The sequence below is a fragment of the Sarcophilus harrisii genome, chromosome 2 (genome assembly GCF_902635505.1).
Source record: "Sarcophilus harrisii chromosome 2, mSarHar1.11, whole genome shotgun sequence".
Lineage (NCBI taxonomy): Eukaryota > Metazoa > Chordata > Mammalia > Dasyuromorphia > Dasyuridae > Sarcophilus > Sarcophilus harrisii.
The window spans coordinates 113,120,479-113,140,080 of record NC_045427.1 but is presented as its reverse complement, the minus strand read 5'-3'; the positions used below and the strand labels follow the sequence as shown (position 1 = coordinate 113,140,080).

Here is a 19,602-nt window from a genome sequence, read left to right as displayed (position 1 = left end):
TGGAGCTCTGTTGGTCATTATGACCAGGGCAGGTCAGACAAAATTGTGAAATCAATAAAGGGGACCTTATTCAACTTCTTGAGTCCCTTTCTTTGCTTCCAGGTAACCCTTCCTCCTCATCTTTCCTCTCCTTAATTTAATCCATTACAACTGCCTCCCATTGAAATCCTTTAGGAGGAGATTTGTTTTTAAATAATGGGCAATATCACGTGTTAGCTCAAACTCAAGAAATGAAGCCAAAGGGACTTCAGGAATCAACGTCCCCCAGGAAAGGAAGTGTTTTGTGGCTTAGGGCTGAAGAGTGGTGCAGAGGAAGTAGGGTGGCCTTTCAATTCTCTTTAAAATTACTATTCCAGATTCACCTGTTAGGAAAACAAATTATCACAAAAGCAGAGGTTGACTACATCAGTAAATTGTCCCTTGCTACACCATTTTAAGAAGTTGGGAGAGGGAATTTTCCAGACTAAGAATCTTTTGGTTTTTGACTTTGAACTAGAGCTCAAGTTTCTCTCGAGTTTCGAGAGCTCAGTTCCCTCCTTTTCTCATTTTACATACGCTGCTCACCCCCGCTAGGATCTTTTCATCACTTGCATCTTAAGGGAAGTTGCTTAGGCTGAGACTTTCGTTCCCGAGGGTCGCCCCTGTACATTTGCGCCCAAGCGCAGCTGCACACTGACAGATTCAGCCGCAACATCGACAGACCCTTGACCCGCAATTGGCCGGTTTCTGAAGAAGCTGAGAAGACGGGCAATGCTAGCTTTCTCCCTAGTGCCCGAGGATTCCTCGCACCAGCTTCAGCAGACTAGACATCTCTCTGGCCAGCCGACGCCGAGACTGGGGTTAGAGTGATAGGATCTTCCACTTGCTCCCTTCTTCAAGTGACCCTGATCTTTCTTCTTCCCTGGTATCTCCTCTCCCAGACTGCAAACAGGAGAGTGAATCATCAGTCCGCCAGGGGGAGCGCCGGAACCAAGCCCCGATCTGACCGGATCGCCTGGGTCCTCTGAAGAGTGGCGAGGGTCCCTCCAATCTGCGGGCGCGGAGGGCGGAGCGCCAGTTATAGCAGAGATAGAAGAAAAATCTCAAGAGCCGTCACAGAGCCCAGAAAGGCAAGGGATCGGCTCTGCTGGAGCACCTTGGGTGAAGAAACCGACCGTTTCCGCCTTGCGCCTCTCTCCCTTTTCAAGAAAAAGAAAAAAACAACAAGCCGACTCCTCGCCCCTTTCCATTGCAGCCGCGTGGACCGTTCTAGGGGAAGAGAAGACGCCCAAAGAGCTTGATAGAATCCAGGTACTGCGGCTTCTCGGAACTGGGGGTGGGAGCAAGGGGACGGAGATCAGACAGCCTGGGGTCTTGGAGGGATTCTGATGAGGATGTAGGGCATCTTCGTGCCTCTCTAGGAGAGCTTGGATTGCTTATGAATTTCCCTCTCTCCGTGTACTACTCCCCGCGGTCTCTCTGGGCTCCTCGAAAAAAGTAAGGTACAACTAGTTAAGAACTGTTAGCCAGCCTTGGAATTCTTGTATTGTGGAGAACATCAGCGAGTGAATGAGAAGGTTCTTCGGAGGAGGCTGAGAACTGTACCAGAAGGGAGCTGGCTGCAACGTGGGTGCTGAAAACAGTCGCCCATGAGACCAGAGAGAAAGACTTTGGATGGAACTAGGGAAGGGAAGGGAAGAAACAGTGGGCAAATTCACATCCAAATGATTTTGGTTACTTCCCCTGTTCTCTCACTTCCCCCCAAAAGTTTTCATTGCTCCCTGTCTTTAAAAGGTGAACTTAGATTTAGCTCTCTATTAGTAATTGTATAGCGAAGTGTCTCTCTTTCCCATCTACATTCCACTATCTTAGCTTCAGAATGGCAGTAGCAACTAGAGAAACTAAGGTTGAGATTAAAATCCAAGAGTTTTTAAAAGAAAGGAAATGCCACATATTGACATTTCGTTCTTAGACTTATAGCTCAGCTTGTTTAAAGGTACCTGAGGGAAGAGAGGCAGAAGTGATGACTTTACAAAAAAAAAATACAGGCTTTGAAAGAGATTGAAGAAGTACATTGGACTATCTACTTAGAAGGACTTACTGATCTTACTCAGAGAAGGAAGAAGTGAAAGGGAATTGAGAGGATTTAAAATGCTGCTTCACAATAGGTCTGGTGCAGCTTCTCTCTTATTTTACCTTGCTCTCTCCTAATCTTTCTTTTAGGTCTGGAGTTCTTAGTCTATGATCCATGAATTTATTTTTGTAAATATTTTGACAAATATTTGACAATGAATTTTGTAATTCATTCATTCTAAAATATGTTATGAATTTTAAAACATTATTCTGAGGAGTTCCCTAACCTTCGCCAAACTGCCAATGGGGTTCATTGAACAAAAAAGGTTAAAAACCACTGCTTTAGGATCTCAGAAAATAGTCATTCTTTGTAAATGACCTAACATGCTTCAGTTTCTTGAATGTCCCTTTTCGGAATTGCTTCCTGTACTGGACCTGTTGAACTTCTCTCTGGAATCCCTTACCTTTCCCATCTCTTTCAAAAAGTTTTCTTGACCAGACTTCCTAGTAAGAGCTTCCTTCTAAAAATCAAAACCTCTTATAGGCTATCCAAATTCTGGGGAAAAACCTTAGAAACAGCCCCAACTAAATTTTGAAGATTTTAAATTAGGGAAGGAAGAAGGGTGGAGAGAAAGGGAATTGGTTGGTTGTTGTCTAGTTTTCTTTTTTCCTTCTAGTGAATCACTGGTTAATCCAACATCAAATGTTCAATATTTCTTAGAGTTCTTTCTGATCTAGAACACTACTTAAGGAGGGAGTTTGGAGACTTTTATGGGGAATATTGACACAAAACACTTTACTCAAGACACAGCTCATTTATGGTAGAATTCAATTTTCCTGACTCCTTCCCTGTTAAGGACTCTATTATGACAATACTACCTTCTCTTTTTTGGTTTACTGAGAGTGGTTTACTGAGAGAATATTGCACTAGGAGGGATCATAGAATCAGTGCTCTAGGAAGTAACTGAGAGAAGACAAGAAGAATCCTTAGCTATACAGAAAAAGGATTCCCTTCTGAAGTACAGTGATTGGGTAAAGGACAGCAACCTCATTTTTATGTAGCCCCATCCTCAAAGAATACAAATGATTCTATGGGCATTAATTCATCCTTCCTTTTTATGTCCAAGAAAAGTTATTTGTTAAAGGCAGTTGTTTTGTAAATTGCCTGGGACTCAGAAAAAGTAAATGAATGGTCTAGTGACATATAGCTAATCAGTATAAGAATGGACACTGGATTTTGAGTCTATTTCTAAACAAAGATTACAGACAAGTATGATCAACTTGCTGGAAAACTCAAAGAAGTGAGATGATATTTTCTTGTGCTCACTGGGATATATGGTGACTTTTTTAAGCTATTGAAAAAGATCTGGTACTTTGGCAAAGGGAGATGATCTCTATGAGGAAAACTAAACAAATTCTCAGAATGCCAAATTAGGCAGAATTTCTAAGGACCAATAGGCCTCCACTGTCATCTTGCCATCTTCTACCTTTACCCTTGTTATTGAGGAAAAGTGTTTTTTTTTAAAAAAAACATATTATTCTGAACATGTGTAAACATCAGGCCAGTGCCTAATTATTATTTGGAGTCATCCAACCAATGCTGAGTATCAGTTCATCTCCACATCTCTGTCACCAATTGGGTTGTTTCTAGTCAGCCCTGTTCCCCTTCATTTCCTTTCCTGTCATGTTCTCTTGGGTTAACACCTTGTAAGAATCCTTGTTTCAGAGTTCTGGCCCATAGAATTTTCCCAAACAATAAACCTGTACCAGCATGGTAATAATAAATTATAATTTATTAATATATAGTATTTGCTACTTGTGTGTGTGTTTTTCTGTCTCTCTCAAAGGCCTGATATCTCCATTCCAATTATGTTGGGGAAAAGGTGGTAACCTGCTGTGTAAAAGCAAAGTACTTAGAAGCCCAACCCTTTGGTACTCTGGCCCTGGCTGAATTTTCTAGCTGTTGAGCTTTCACTACTTCCTGCCCACATTGACCATCATGGAATCTGAAGAGGGCAATACCACTGGTGAACACAACAATTTTGCAGCTATCTTCAACTCCCATCGAGATCGTGCTGCATCTTTCCCATTCAACTTTACCTACGGTGACTATGATTTGCCTCTTGATGAGGATGAGGATGTAACCAAGACCCGTACTTTCTTTGCTGCCAAGATTGTCATTGGTGTAGCTCTAGTGGGCATCATGCTGGTCTGTGGCATTGGTAACTTTATTTTTATTGCTGCCCTGGCCCGATACAAAAAGCTGCGCAATCTCACCAACTTGCTCATTGCCAACCTGGCCATCTCTGACTTCTTGGTGGCCATTGTATGCTGTCCCTTTGAAATGGACTACTATGTGGTCCGCCAGCTCTCCTGGGAGCATGGCCACGTGCTCTGTGCCTCTGTCAACTATCTTCGAACTGTCTCCCTCTATGTCTCTACCAATGCCTTGCTGGCCATTGCTGTAGACAGGTAAGTATTCGACAAGATAGAGTAAGAAGATAGGGGCAGAAAAAAACATTGAAAGAGATAGTTTGGTGCTCCCACTATACTAAGTACTGATAAGAGCAGTGTCTTTACCCACTGTCCTTCATGTTATAAAGAGCTGTGCTTCACAGCTGAGAATTGACAAGAAGAGCTCTTGTATCTCATCTAGGACCTGGTGAGAGGTATCTATACTTCCTAGATGTTGCCAAGTCCTGAGTTTCTCAGCTGTGCTCTGGCAAGAGGTACCTGTGTCTGCTAGATATTCTACCTGGCTTAGGTTCAGCTGCTGATTTGTGAGAGCAGTGTTCTTAAATTCCCCTCACCTAATCTTAGATTGAGAAGAACAACTCTGAAATTCTATGATACATTTTAAGGTTCAGTGGTGTATTCTAAGCAACAAAAAAGTCAAGAGAGACTTTTCGGTTATCAGCTAGAGACATGCCCTTCTGCCCCACAAGTCAGTTCTTTGTTAAAAGCAAAATTTTAAAACAAGGTTACTGGATTTGTTTGCATAAAATCTGCAGATATATTTGTGTATGTTCTTTTGCATAAATCTGCATGGTTATTTGCATATATTTGCATGCAGCCCTCTAGAATTCTGTTTACAGCTATGTAAAGTGAAATTAATGAGAGCAGTCTATAACAACTATTATATATGCTATAATTATGCATTTTTACGGTTTAATCACTTATGTACTAGGTGATTGTTTTTAATCATTAGAGCATAATCATTTTTAATACAATATAAGTAAAACTTTATTTTAAAGTACTTTTCCATAGTATAGATTTAACTGAATCATTGTTACCTGTCTATCCATTCCTCTATATAATGGGATAATACAGTATTATCCTTTATTCCCCAGCACCAGAGTGATAGGACTCCTTTCAACAAGGATCATAGAACTTAGAATTATAGAGATCTTAGAGACCATCTTGTTTTTGAACACCTCAGATTATTCCTCTAAGCCAGAGAAAGAGATAAGAAAATCTAACTATTCCTAAGGAAATACAGTGTGTCCCCAAAGTCTTAATTCATTTTAAATATTTTGTGACCCTGGCTGTGAAGTTTAAAATTGGATAAAAATTTTGGGGAAAACCTGTCATATCATCTGACAGTCTCATTATAAAAACATAGGCTCTTTCTCTTATCCTTGGGACCTCTGGATGGCAGTTATTCTATAGCTTAATAATAGTAATAATAACAACTGTAATATAAACATAAATAGCATTAATATAACACATCTTGCATATATTATTTGATAAGAACAACTGTAAAGTGCTTAGCATAGTTCCTGGCATATAGTAAATGCTAATATTAGTTACTATTTTATTATTATTATTTCATGAAAGCTCTATAATTTTACAAATGATGAAACTAAGGAAGAAATTAAGTGACTTAACAGGATTATATACATAGTAAATATCTGAAGCAGGATTTGAACTCAGGCCTTACTGACTCCAAATCCAACACTCTATGCATTGTGTCACTTATTATTGGCAGTAATTAATACCCCATCCCCCCACCCCCACACACACACCTCTATCTGTAAAACTCTGCCATTTCCTTGACCTAATACTTTTCTCTGGCTAAGGTCATCCCATCTAAACTTCAGAACCCTGCTCCGATGTCAATTAATTATTGAAATTCTTAGGAAAGCTGAAAGTGGGTTTGGGATTTGGGGGTTGCTATTTACCCTCAGTTTTGAAAGTGAAAGTCCACTCCCTTTACTTAGCAAAAAGGCTGTTTTGTGCCTCATTGAAATCTGCCAGTACCGTGAAAAAGCAGATTGGATTATTTCACTGTGACCTCTTGCTGGCACTACATTTTTTTCCTAGGCATGTGCTTAGCTGCTCTAAAATGTAGAAAGCACACTTTTTTCTTGGAAAAAAAATCAACAATATTTCTCTACCATAGCTCTCAGCTTGTGTGCTCTAAAACAGCTAGCACTGGCAGGATACAAGGTTGAAGATTTGTTAACTTGAATGTAAAACATCTGTTCATTTTAGATAACATACATTTTTTCATTTCCCTTTAATTTAACCTTGTTTCCAAAAACAAGTGGGAGACAAAAACTAAGACCCTCCCCTGCCCAGTATTTACTTATTGAATTTATATTCAATGCCTTTTTCTCCCATGGAACTTGAGTCATTGACCTAAAGGTTTTTAAGCCCACTACATTCTGTTCCCATAATCTCCTGCAGGGAGACTGTGGGACAAAGGAAGAGGTAGAGACAAAGAAGGCAGCCTGACATTTTAGAGGAAGATCACAAAAGCAAAATGGGAAGGGGAAATTTTTCAAATTTATCACTTTTGCTTGCTGGTACAGTTAGAGCACAGTCCCCAGCTTCTAACGGGATTGACCACAGAAAGAAACAGATATTTCACTGCTTAAAATGGCCCAGTATACTGTTCCTTTGCAGGTAGTCACTTGGTATAGGAATAACAACTAAACAGAGTCATGTGGTGGGGGAAACCATTGATGTTACAAATCAGTAGAAAAGAATTGGCATTTTGATAATTTTTTCACACCATGTAGTACAAAATAAGTCTCAGTCTTTCTACCCCAACTTTTTTCCCTTCAGCCCTGCATTTGTAGTGCATTGCTGGCCAATTCCACCTGGATATCTTCCCGTGATTTCATACTCAACATGTCTTAAAGAAATAAGACTTCCTCTTGAGGCCAGGAATTATGTTGTTTTTCTTCTTCATCTCATAAGCACCAAGCATTGTGACTGCCACATAGTAGACACTTTAAAAGACTAGCTGAATTGAGTTGAATAACAGCTCAACCTTCCATGGTGTTTTAAGATTTAAAAAGCACTTTTTTCCCCCACAACAGTTTTGTGAGGGAGGTTATGCAAATATTGTTTCCATTTTCAAAATGGGACTAAGAAGTTTTACTCATTTCAAATTGCATCTTTTGTGCCTGATTTGGTTCTATTCTATGGAGCAAACTACAATAGGCCAAATCTCTCTTGTCAACAGTCAACACAGGTAATAAGTGTCAGAGCCAATATTTGAATCCTTATTTCTTGATTTTCAAATCCAGCATTATTTCCATTGTATCATATTATCTAAAGCTGAATTTGTCATTTTTCCTTAACAAAATAAAAAATAAATAAAAAACAGGTTCCTTTCTCGGCTACTAGTTGCTCTCCAAGGTAGTACAGACCAGTCTCTTAGTCACCATACTCAACATCTTAGTTTCATCATTTGCCTTTTCCTCCCTTTCTGCTTTCTACATTGGCAGTAACCAACTCACATTGGTTCTTCCTTTACAATATCTACCATTTTTTCAAATTCCTACTACCACCAATTTAATCTAGGATACCATCCTCTTAGACTTGTACTTTTCTAGGAGTTTCTTATCTGGTATGCAAGTATTCAATCTCTACCCTACTTCAGGCCTCTGTAACCCATGATGAATGATTAATCTTATTAAAACACTCTTTTATGCATTCCCTTTCCTTAGTTCCTGTTCAGTAATTTCTTACCACCTATGAATAAAGTCCAAACTCATTCACCTAATATTCAATACTCTCTTCAACTTTTCTATAACCAAACAGACCGATTCATTGTCTCTTGCACACACAATTCATATTTCTGGCTCATTGTCTTTCTTCATGCTATTTCCTTTATTTGAACCATGGCTCTGCCTCTTACTACCTTTGTGACTTTGAACAAAATATTTATCCTCTTTGGGACTCAGTTTACTCATTTGCAAAAAAGAGGGATGGACTAGATAATTTTTAAGGTCTCAACAGTTCCCTGCTCAGAATGTACCCTCTGCTTATTTCTGATAATCTAATATTCAATTAATCTTACAAAGCTGAGTCATGTTTCACTTCCTCTATGTACTACCATTCTTGTGATCTCTTCTAGCATTCATATTTGTACCAACAATGATAATTAGTTTATGTTGTGGCTTTTAACATGTCTGTCATGTTTCTTCAACAAGATTCCAACTTCCCAAGGGCAGCAATTTTTCCCTTATAGACATGGCTATTTTACTCTAGGAGTTTATAATCAATTGGGGGGGGAGAAGGTTGTGGCAGAAAAGGACAGAATAAATGTGCATACACACAAATACACATATATATCATATATACACATACATACATACAAACACATATATGTCTATATCTAAATAGCTATCTATTCATTGAGAGATCTAGCTATATAGACATATGAAAATTAAATTTCAATCTACCCAACACTTGTGACCTGAATACACATAGTAGGTGCTTAGCAAATACTTATCAGTAAGCCATGATGATAAGGTACTTATTCTGTGTACCTAGGTAATTAGGTGGTACTAGAGAGAACACTGGACTTTAAGTTAGGAAGATCTGAGTTCTAATCTTAGCTCAGAAATGACTGGGTATGTGATCCTGGGCACTCTGACTTAGTTTCTTCATCTATTAAATGAGAATAATAATAGCATTTATTTCACAGTTTTATCCCACAGTGAGTGGGATAAAATGAGATAATAGTTGTAAAGTATTCTCTAAACCTTAAAGAGTTAAATAAATATTATTGTTGTTACTTTGGGCCCCAAACCGTTCTAGTTACTGGTAGCAAGAGTGAGAGGATTACTTATAAAAGATTTATAAGACGTAGCTATTTTTCTCAAGGGGTTTATAATCCAACAAGGATATATGTGGCAGGGAAGTATAGAATAAAAGTGTATACATACATATACAATACATAATACATAAAACATACATATACACATTACATATATGCATTATAAATTATGTATATACATACACACATATATAAATAGATATACATAGCCTATATCTAAAAAGCTCTATCTGTTTATATGGATAGTTAGAGCTATATAGATATAGATATGTGAAACAAGTAAATCTTAACCTATCCAATACTTAGCAGAGTTGCTGACATTTAATCAATGCTATTTCATTTGATTATACATTCAGAGAAAAGGAAGATCAGAGTATCTAAAGTAATCAGGGAAGGCTTGGGGAAGAGGTAGATCATAAACTGGCCTTAGAAGAATGTATAGGATCTAAATGAACAAAAAGAAGGAGAAGAGAAATTTCAGGAGGAATTACTTTAACAAAGGTCTTGACAGCAATGAACTTAGTATGTACCAGAGACATTGAGAAGACTTATTTGACTGGAGGAGAGAATTGCTATTGGGGAGTAGTAGGATAACAGGCTGGTGGATTAAAAAGGTCCAAACTGAAAAGGGATTTTTGGAAGAAAAGCTAAAGAGAATTAACTGAATCATTGTGATTGGGAAGTACCTCAAAGATCATTTAGTTCTCATGGAGAGGGATTATGGATTGTTGCTGCTGCTGCTATTTTCCCTTGCATTGTATCCTCACTGTTCTAACAGATAGTTTCTTATAGAGTAGGAAATTCTTAACTTGGGGTGCAAATATCCTCAAGGGATACAAAATGTTTGTCAAAAGGTATTACTTAAATTATATTAAGTAACTATTATCCTATTAAAATGTATCTTTTTTTATTTATCTCTTATATATCTATATTAGGTAAACACAGATTTTATTTCTTTCCATATTAAATAGTAGGTATGAGAAAATTAACCAAAAGTCAAGAGGTATGAATATGAAAAAGGATATAAATTACAACTCCAACAGGAATTTGCATTGTTGAGGCCATCTACAGAATGGCAAAGATAAAACTTTTTTGATACAGGGAATTTGCACTCTTTTTTGTCAGTTTATCTAGAACATGCCAGGGTAATGAATAAGTTAGTTTCTGACTGGTTTCAGGAAGCAGAGAGCTGGGAATGATGGCTCTCTGGTCCTATTTCCATTGGCCTTCATGGATCATCTGGTTACTGCTACAATAAAGATTGACAGATAGGTATGGTGTTGACTTCATTTAGTACCCAGAAAAAAAACAGTTTTCTGATTCATCTGCTGGCTTGTCTTCATCTCACCTTGATTACTTGGGATTTTGCTCACTCAGTCTTTCTTTCTTTGAAATATCAGCAATAAGTGGATTGAGAGATGAGTCACTGATGCTGCCTACAGTTAGCTGACTGGGCATTGGGCAAGCTGGTGGCAGATACATAGAAAATATTAATCTGCTGATTGAAGTATCCTTCTTAGACCATTAATGCAGAAAGAAATGGATTGGGATGAGAAATACAAATAAGAAGTGTCATTCGCTCAACAAGTATTGATTAAAAGGTTTCTGTATGTCCAGGTTTGTGAGGATCATTGTGAATGATCTTAGAGAAGGAACAATTAGAATATAATCAGTGTATCAATTTCTAGCAAAAGGATCAATTGAGATTGTAGAATCCTCTCTTCCTATCCAATTTCTTGTCTAACTTCTAGTCTTATACTTTTTTCCCCCCTTAGCTCCCTCCTAAAAACTTTAAGGAATTCGTCCATAGTGTTCTATAGAACACCTATTTTCAATGGAAGGAATTCTAGAACCACAGAATATTAGAATTGGAAATGCGCTTCCAGATCATCGAGCCAAATCTCTTCATTTTACAGATGAAGAAACTTGGTCAAGAGAAGTAAAGTTACTTGCCCAATGTCATGCTACTTATAAGTGGTATTTCCATAGCACTTGACAGTGATCTTTCCACCACTTTATGCGCTCTCCTAATCAATGAATTCCTTTTATTCAGAGTGAGCTGGGCTAAAAATTGTTTTTCAGCTGAGCCAACGAGACTCAGGGTTATAAGACATTCTTCTCTTTGAGTCTGGGTTCTCTCAATCCTTGAGAAGAAAATTCAGATGTTCCTACTTTAAGCATCGACAATGAGCTGCGCAAGGTTAGTCTGTATACTATAATGCATGAGATGAGACTTAGGGCTACCTCTGTCTCCAAGGGTTAGGGCAATCAGAATCCCTCCCCTCTCCATCAACATCCCCCTCTCAATTCAATCTGGTCCTTTCCCTTCATCTTGGATCAGACAAGAAGAGCTCAGAAAAAAGTATTATTTTTTTTTTTTTCAACTGGAATAGTCTATCAAAGCTGCAGTACTGATACAACTAGGGTAGATATACAGTGATCATAGAAAACTGAAAAATAAAGGGATATCCAGGGTGGGATGGTTTTCTAGAGGCTAGTTCCTAGAATTACCAGTTTTAAAATGAAAATGAATCCAGCAAATTTTAGCAAAGTCATTTCTCTTTTCTTGGTCTCAGTTTCTTCATGTGTAAAAGAAAGACGTTGGATCTTTTCTGGGTCTTTCACAACTTTATAACTATGACTCTGATTTCTAAGATTCTTCAAGTTCTAATTCCTTTGAGCCAAGTCTTAAAAGTAGAGGTTTTGCCAATGAATTCATTGAAATAAAATAGCAACTTAGGCATTAAAAGTTCTACTGAATTACATTTTTGTATCCCAAGGGGATTGAATTATCAAATAAATAACTTGAAATTCCTTATGAAATATCCTAAAGAATTAGATGCTATTGGGTAGGAAAGAAGAGAATCAAAGTGCTGACTACTAAAACATAAATATGGAAATTCTCTTTGACTAGGTTGCCATTTATGCTTAATATGGTGGAGCCAAATTGTAATAAAAAGTCATAAACTCTTAGGTTCCCATCATGAGCAGCAATAGCTTTGGAGCACTCATTGCTGTAGACAGCTGTGTCCTGTTAACATCATGGTCTTTGCAAGAGGACCCTTACTTAGTGATGAAGAGATTGTTAGCACACTTCAGACCACACTAATCCCTGTGTAAGTCCCTTTGTGACACTTTTATACACATCCAAGTAGCATTGATAGGCTTGGCAATGAGTTCCATTAGGGGGGCTGAACTTTGGCTAGAGAATTCCAGCAGCCACCCTGAATAATAATGCAGCCAGCTGGGGTAAATAGTGGGTGGGATTTGATCCAATTTTATCTAACATCTTCAGAGAGCTAAAGAGGGAGGGATTGGCAATTGAGTAAAATCTTTATCTGGATAGATAGATAGATAGATAGATAGTTTATTAAAGGCTGACTATATGTCAAACATTGGTGATTAAAATATAAGCAAACAAGGCAATTCTTGCTCTCCAGGAGATGATATTCTAATGAGAGAATACAACACATGCAAGGGAACTGGAAGATGGAGATGATACATAAACAGCATTATATAAACCCTTGGGACCCAGCAAAATAAAAGTCCAATCCATCTTTCACATGATAGTTCTTCAAATACTTAGTTTTGTTACATAAGACCCTTTTTCTTTATCATGTTAAAAAACCCAAGTCCCTTTTTAACAAATTTCTATATGATATAGATTCAAGACTATACTGGTTGTCCTCTTCTTGAAACTCTCAAGTTTATCAATATCCTTTTTAAACTGTCATACCCAGAATTGAACATAATACTACATATATGGACTGAAGAGACACTATTACTTCTGTAATCCCAGAAAAGATGAAGCCAAGATAGCATTAGAATTTTTGACTGTCACAACCTACTTCTGGCTTATAATCAGTTGGCATTCCAGTAAAACCTTGAGATCTTTTTCAACCAAACTTCTAGTTAATGTTTCCCTCATTCACTACTTCTTGATTTTTAAAAACTCAATGTAAAATTTTGCATTTATTCAAATTACATCTTCTTAGATTTAGTCCAATACTTTAGTCTCTCAAGATGTTTTTGGTTCCTGAATATCATCTATTGTATTAACTAGACCTCTCAATTTTGCATCTTTTTGCAAATTTGATGAGCCTACCATCTATGCCTTTATTCATGTCATTGATGATTATTAAATAACACAGAGCCAAATGCGGCTCACTGGGTTACTTCAATGAATACCTGTCAAAATGGCATTGAACATTTATTGTCAGCCATTCAACCAACTCTCAATCTATTTATTTTTATTATCACCTAACCCCCATCTCTTCATCTCTCCACAAGAATAACATGAGATATTTCATCAAATGATTCACTAAAATCTAGGCAAACTCAAGCTTCAAAATAATAGGTTGCAACTCAAAAAAGGAAATGAAGTTAGTCTGACATAACTTGTCTTTGATGGCTATCTATTGTTAAATTTTCCTAGTATTTGAAGTTGTTTCCTGGTCTGTAGTTTGCAGATTTTGTTCTCTCCCCTACTTTTTGGAAATCAGTAAAAATTTTGCCCTTTTCCAGGTGTGCAGACTTTTCGCATTCTCTACAAATGTTCATATTTCACTGACAATGGCTCATTAGTAACATCTGCCAAATATGCTCAGATCTGAGAGAAGATATAGTGTATTTGGATCAAGTAACTTGAATTTATTAAAGATAAGTAGTTGTGCTCTTACTATCTCTTCACTTATCTTGGGTAACTATTTGCTCTTAATTATTTTTGTTCTGTTATTTCAAGTACAGAAAGAATTCTTAGCAGAGAAAAGAGAAATAAAACATTTAACTGGGTAGTTCTGCCTTTTCTTTGTCATCCAAACAAGGAGGGCTTCTTATTCTTTCTTCAATATTCTTTCCCCCTATAAAGCTTAATTTTTTTCATTGTCATTAACTTTTCTTGCCAGTCTCAATTCATTCTTCCAGAGCACAAGAGGATTGTATATACTATAACTCGGGATTCTCTCCAGGAAGAAATCCCTTTTTGCACATAAATGAGCTCATTTCCTCCCTAAAGTGCTATTTTTTTGTCTGACTTACTTTAGGAAAAAGCAGTGTGCTTCAGGAAAAAGACAACAAGGAATTCTTATTCTTATCCAAATCAAAATAATAGAAACCAGGTATAGTTCAGTGATGCAAAGAGGACAAGAGAAAATCAAGAAGCTTGAGTTCCAGTCATTGCTCTTCACCTTGACTCATTATCATAAATCTTTTCTTTGATATAGTTTCCCCAACTGTAATGGATATTTGTGAGAGGAGAATGAGGTAAATAGGGAGGCAGCATAGTGCAGAGGAAAGAATAATGGATTTGAAGTCAGAGAATATGATGACTTCAACTCTTGGCTATGTCCTTTGCTTTCTCTTTGATCTTGGTCTAAAATTACTTAAAGTCACTGAGACTCAATATTCTAAACTATAAAATAGGGGTTAAATGAATTGTGTCAAAGGTCTATCCTGTCTCTGAATCTTTGATTCTATTGAACAGCTATATGCCCTCTTCCTTTTCCTCATTCATCTTCTAAGTGTGAAAGGAATAATCTCTCTTTCTAGTGCTGTCTTAGAAAGGCGTGATTAATTCTTACAACTGCTCTATGAATTACTGACAATCCTACTTTTGAACTACAAATAAATCTCAATATATATCTACAGAAATACTGTTAGGATAATAGATTTAACCCTGGAAGGGATCTTAAAGCTCATCTAACCCAACTATTAGGAGGGAGAAAAGGAGGGAAACTGATTAATGGCTACCTAGAGAGGTGAAATAATTCAATCAAAGTCTGACAGATGGCAAAGCTCAGATTCATGTTTAGGTGTCTGACCCACAAACTGAACATTCCTTCTTCCAGTTGCATCACACACAGAGTCTTAAATTCAGGGACTGAGAGGCTGGGTATTTATTTTTGTTTCTTCAATGCTTTAAACAAATTTGTGTTTTCACACATGTGGGTACTTCTGCTATTGATGCAGATTGCAACTGCTTAATAGAATGGCTGGTGAGTTACCATGGCAAAAAACAATCCATCACCTAGTGGGCTATTTCTTAGATATAGATACCTCCAAGCTTAGCTGGAATAGTCCTTGAACTCCATTTGTGAAGATTTCCCAGTTTGGCAGAATCTTCTAGGATCTGTATTCCACTGGCACAAATAATTAGGGTTGTGACTTCCACTCATATTAAGTATCAGAGGACTTAGGTAGAAGATGCCAATAACTCTTTCACTCCTAATAACAGTATTTTAAATTAGAATAATATCAAATGTATCATCTTAATTATTGTTGTAACTATTTCCCCTCCTCCAGATATCTGGCTATTGTTCATCCCCTGAAGCCACGGATGAATTATCAAACTGCCACCTTTCTGATAGCATTGGTCTGGATTGTATCCATTCTTATTGCCATCCCATCAGCTTATTTTGCAACAGAGACTGTCCTCTTCATAGTCAAAAGCCAGGAGAAAATTTTCTGTGGCCAGATCTGGCCGGTGGATCAGCAAATATACTACAAATCCTACTTCTTATTCATCTTTGGCATTGAGTTTGTAGGACCTGTGATCACCATGACCCTGTGCTATGCCAGGATCTCCCGAGAACTTTGGTTCAAGGCTGTCCCTGGTTTCCAGACAGAGCAGATCCGGAAACGTCTTCGTTGCCGAAGGAAGACAGTCCTGGTGCTCATGTGTATTCTGACCGCTTATGTGATCTGCTGGGCTCCTTTTTATGGCTTCACCATTGTCCGGGACTTCTTTCCTACTGTGTTTGTGAAGGAGAAGCACTATCTTACAGCTTTCTATATTGTCGAATGCATTGCCATGAGCAACAGCATGATCAATACTGTGTGCTTTGTCACTGTCAAGAACAACACTATGAAATACTTTAAGAAGATCATGCTGCTTCGCTGGAGGTCTTCATACAATGGGAGCAAATCTAGTGCAGATGTTGATCTCAAGACCAGTGGCATGCCTGTTACAGAAGAGGTGGACTGTATCAGATTAAAGTAATCTATTAGATCTTTAAAAAAGAAATAAAACATCCGTTAAGGGATAAGGTATCAGAGGTAAAGAGCATGCTATTAGATGAAAGTTACCAACTGAATCATGGCTCAAATATTTTGTGATAAGACAAGTACATTGATGCAATCTAGGATCTCACAATTTGATAGATGAGCAGATATCATCATGCCCATATTTAGCACTTACTGTATATAAAATTGTATGTTAGGTTCTAGGGATATAAACTTGTGTCCAGAATGTATCAAGAGAAGAATAAAAATATAAATTAAATCAAAACATTCTTAAACAAGGCAGCATTGCACAATGCATTGAAGTACTGAGCTGGGATTAAAGAATATCTGGATCCAAATCCTACTTTCAACGTTTAGTTGTTGTATAATCCTGACCAAATCATTTAGCTTTTATAAACTACAAGCGCATTTTCTGGATTTTACTAATAAGCTATTAATAGTAGTAATCTGTGCCAATGGAGGAATTTTACATACTGGAATTTCTTTACCCTGGCAAAAATCACAGACTTCTTCTTGTATTTGAGTATGAAAAATAAAGTGTTGGTTTCTTGGACAGAGCGGTGACAAGCAAGTAATCATGCTGGTGAGCACAGAAAGTTAAATGTATTCCTTAAGTTTTAGGTCCTGCTTCTGATTCCCAGGACTACTGTCCAAATATTGACATGGATCTTCTCTGACATTACTCCTGGTCATGAATTGTTCAGGTACCAAATCCTGTGCTATCAGGGACAAAGAATGAAGGTGGTACATTTAGACTGTCAGCCTTTTGTATTCTTGTACCTCTTGTAATTTCTAGAACATACTCCATGCTGGGGATGACAGAGGATAAGAGGTCCTTTTCAAAAGGATTCAACTTACTATAGGCAACTTTTTTACGTGGTATAATATGAAGGGCAAAAGGAAAGCTTCTCATAGTTCTCTTCATGTCAAAAATTCCACTATTCATGATTCATAGGCTATCCCTCTCTCAGTGAACATCTTTTGAAATGTAAGTATTCCTGAAAGGGGATGAACTGAATAAATCCAGCTGACCTGAACATGGCAGAGACTGGGGGATTTGGGATAACATTGGATATCTGCTGGTAAGAGAAATTCAAAAGATATGGACTTCCTTATTACAGCTAAATAAGAGTGATCTGTTATCCTTAGGTAGCTTCTTTGGACAAAGGAAGACTCCAGTGCAAATACTACCACCTCCAATCTTTCTTCATTGTTCTTTGTGTGAGCTACTCCATTGTTCTCTTAGAGGTTAGCTGACATCCTGGTGAAAGAGATCAAGGTCGGTGAAGCAATTAGGAGCAAATGATCTCATCCATTTGGCTCAGTGACCTCCACAACAGCAGCAAGATTTCAGAATGAGTTGTTGATGAGCTTCTCCATGTTTGGGAAGTTCAATGGCATAACAAACAGCATGATAGACTTGGGGCCAGGGAACTTTGATACTGGCTATGTCACCATGAACAAGTTACAACCTCATCAAGCCTCAATTTCCTCATTTGTAAAAAGGGATCAAGTTTATCACACTGTCTACCTCACAGAGTTTCTGTGGGAAAAGCAACATTAATATGACTTCTTGTTATATGAGTTCTTCCAAGACTGCATGTTCTTAGAACTCTATCAGTTATCATCTCTGGTTATGCTTTTCTTATTCCATGTGCATATGTCTCTCTAGCAGGACTTCATTTTCTTATTGGCCATTGGTATTCATAAAAGTTCAGGCTTACTGAGAAATAGGTCTGTGGAAATTATAAAAGGCATGGGTGGGGTGAGGGTTTTATCCTTTTCCAAATACAAATGTTCTTTTCTGCAGTGAATTTTCAAACTCTGACCAATTTCTTCCCACCATGCAGTATTCTCAGCTCCATTCCCCAGCCAAAGTATCCTCAAAGGATGCAAAGAACTTTAAATAGTCGTCTAGGAAAAACATAACTTGGAACACACCAAATCACACAATACACTCTAATGCCAAGAAATTAAGTCTAGGATTATCTGGGATGTTATTTGAGTTTTGCTTTTTAGAAAGTAGTAGGATCCATGCCATTGCCTTCTCTCCATTAGCAAGGATAATTGAGAGTTGGCTATATTAAACCTGAAGCTTTTTAGATAATACCATGTTCTCCCCCATTGTTGTTATGAAACCTTCCCCTTCCCTCTCATAGTAATAGGAACATTTGCAATTATAAGAGGATGGAGTGCTAGAACTGGAGACCTGGTTTTTTCTGCCCCAGACCCAAGCCATATGACTCTGGATAAGTCACTTAACTTCTAAGTCTCAGTTTCTTCATCTTTAAAATGGGGGTGATAAGTCTCAGTTATTGTAAAAATAAAATGAGATAATGTATTAACAGTGTTTTGTGAACCATAACTATATAAATGTCACAATTATCATCATTAAGGTTGTTGTTAAATATTGTCCACTTATGGTGTTCTAGGAAATGTAAATTTTGTGTTGTTTCCAAGTAAAACAATGGATATGGAAAACTGACCACATTATTCATGGATATCCCTCTCTTCCCCCCCCCCCCAAAATTGTTTTACTGTGTCTATATACTTGGACATAAATGTTGTAGAAATAATCTGAGCAACTTTGCTTTTGACAGGAAATGTGCGGGCTTTGCCTGTATAAAGTACTTAAATAAATATTTGTCAAATTATATGAATTAGTGAATTATTGCTTGCAAATATCAAAGCTGTCTCATAATCACACACTTACATTTACTTTTTTTTCAGCATCTTAGCTAAAACTATTTTTCTCATAATGTTATGTCAGGCACTTGGTAAGTACTTAATAAATGCTTACTGGTTGACAGAGAAGTCAAATGATTTGCCCAACATTACATAAATATTAAAAAAAAAATGTATGGAGATTCAGGTTCAGCTTTTTCCTTTACCTTAAGAAACAAAGCCTTTGATAAGTCACTTAGAGCAGTACATGGCACAGTGAATGACCAGCCTAGAGTCAGGGTGACTCATCTTCTGAGTTCAAATCTAGCCTCTGACACTTACTAGCTGTGTGATCCTGGGCAAGTCACTTAATCTTGTTTGCCTCAGTTTCCTCATCTGTAAAATAAGCTGGAGAAGGCAATGACAAACCACTCTAGTATCATTGCTAAGCAAATCCCAAAAGAAATCATGAAACGTTAAACATGATTGAACAAGAACATTATTTTTCTATATTAACTCACATCAGCAAAGAATGACATTTAGAAAAGTTGAGCAAATTCCTCAGTCCTCACAAGACAAAAAATATACTTGTTATGAAACTTTTTTTTTTAAATTAAAAGATGGGCTACTATTTACATAATTTTAAACAAATTACTTCAGAAATTGAAGAGGCTGAAAGATAATACAATCACATCTGTAAGATCCTCAAGTATGAAAACAATCCCATACTAACTAAATATGAAGGCTAAAGAATTGATGAAATAATTAGAAAACTAGAAATGAATTTCATT

The 19,602-nt window shown here is 37.3% G+C and overlaps 1 protein-coding gene across 1 annotated transcript; it reads left to right on the top strand.

The window, feature by feature from the left end:
* The first annotated feature begins 599 nt into the window (after window positions 1–599).
* On the top strand, window positions 600–18,801 carry PROKR1 (prokineticin receptor 1). The gene is made up of 3 exons (XM_003758214.2): window positions 600–1,290; window positions 3,900–4,524; window positions 15,428–18,801. The coding sequence occupies exons 2-3, from the start codon at window positions 4,052–4,054 to the stop codon at window positions 16,122–16,124; spliced, it is 1,170 nt and encodes a 389-aa protein (XP_003758262.1). The 5' UTR covers window positions 600–1,290; window positions 3,900–4,051; the 3' UTR covers window positions 16,125–18,801.
* Window positions 18,802–19,602: the final 801 nt, after the last annotated feature.

Bases quoted from the DNA above. Each gene is read 5' to 3' on its own strand.
- PROKR1 (XM_003758214.2), top strand. From the start codon at position 4,052: ATGGAATCTGAAGAGGGCAATACCACTGGTGAACACAACAATTTTGCA. The intron at 4,525-15,427 runs GTAAGTATTCGA...CCCCTCCTCCAG, and splicing joins CTGGCCATTGCTGTAGACAG to ATATCTGGCTATTGTTCATC.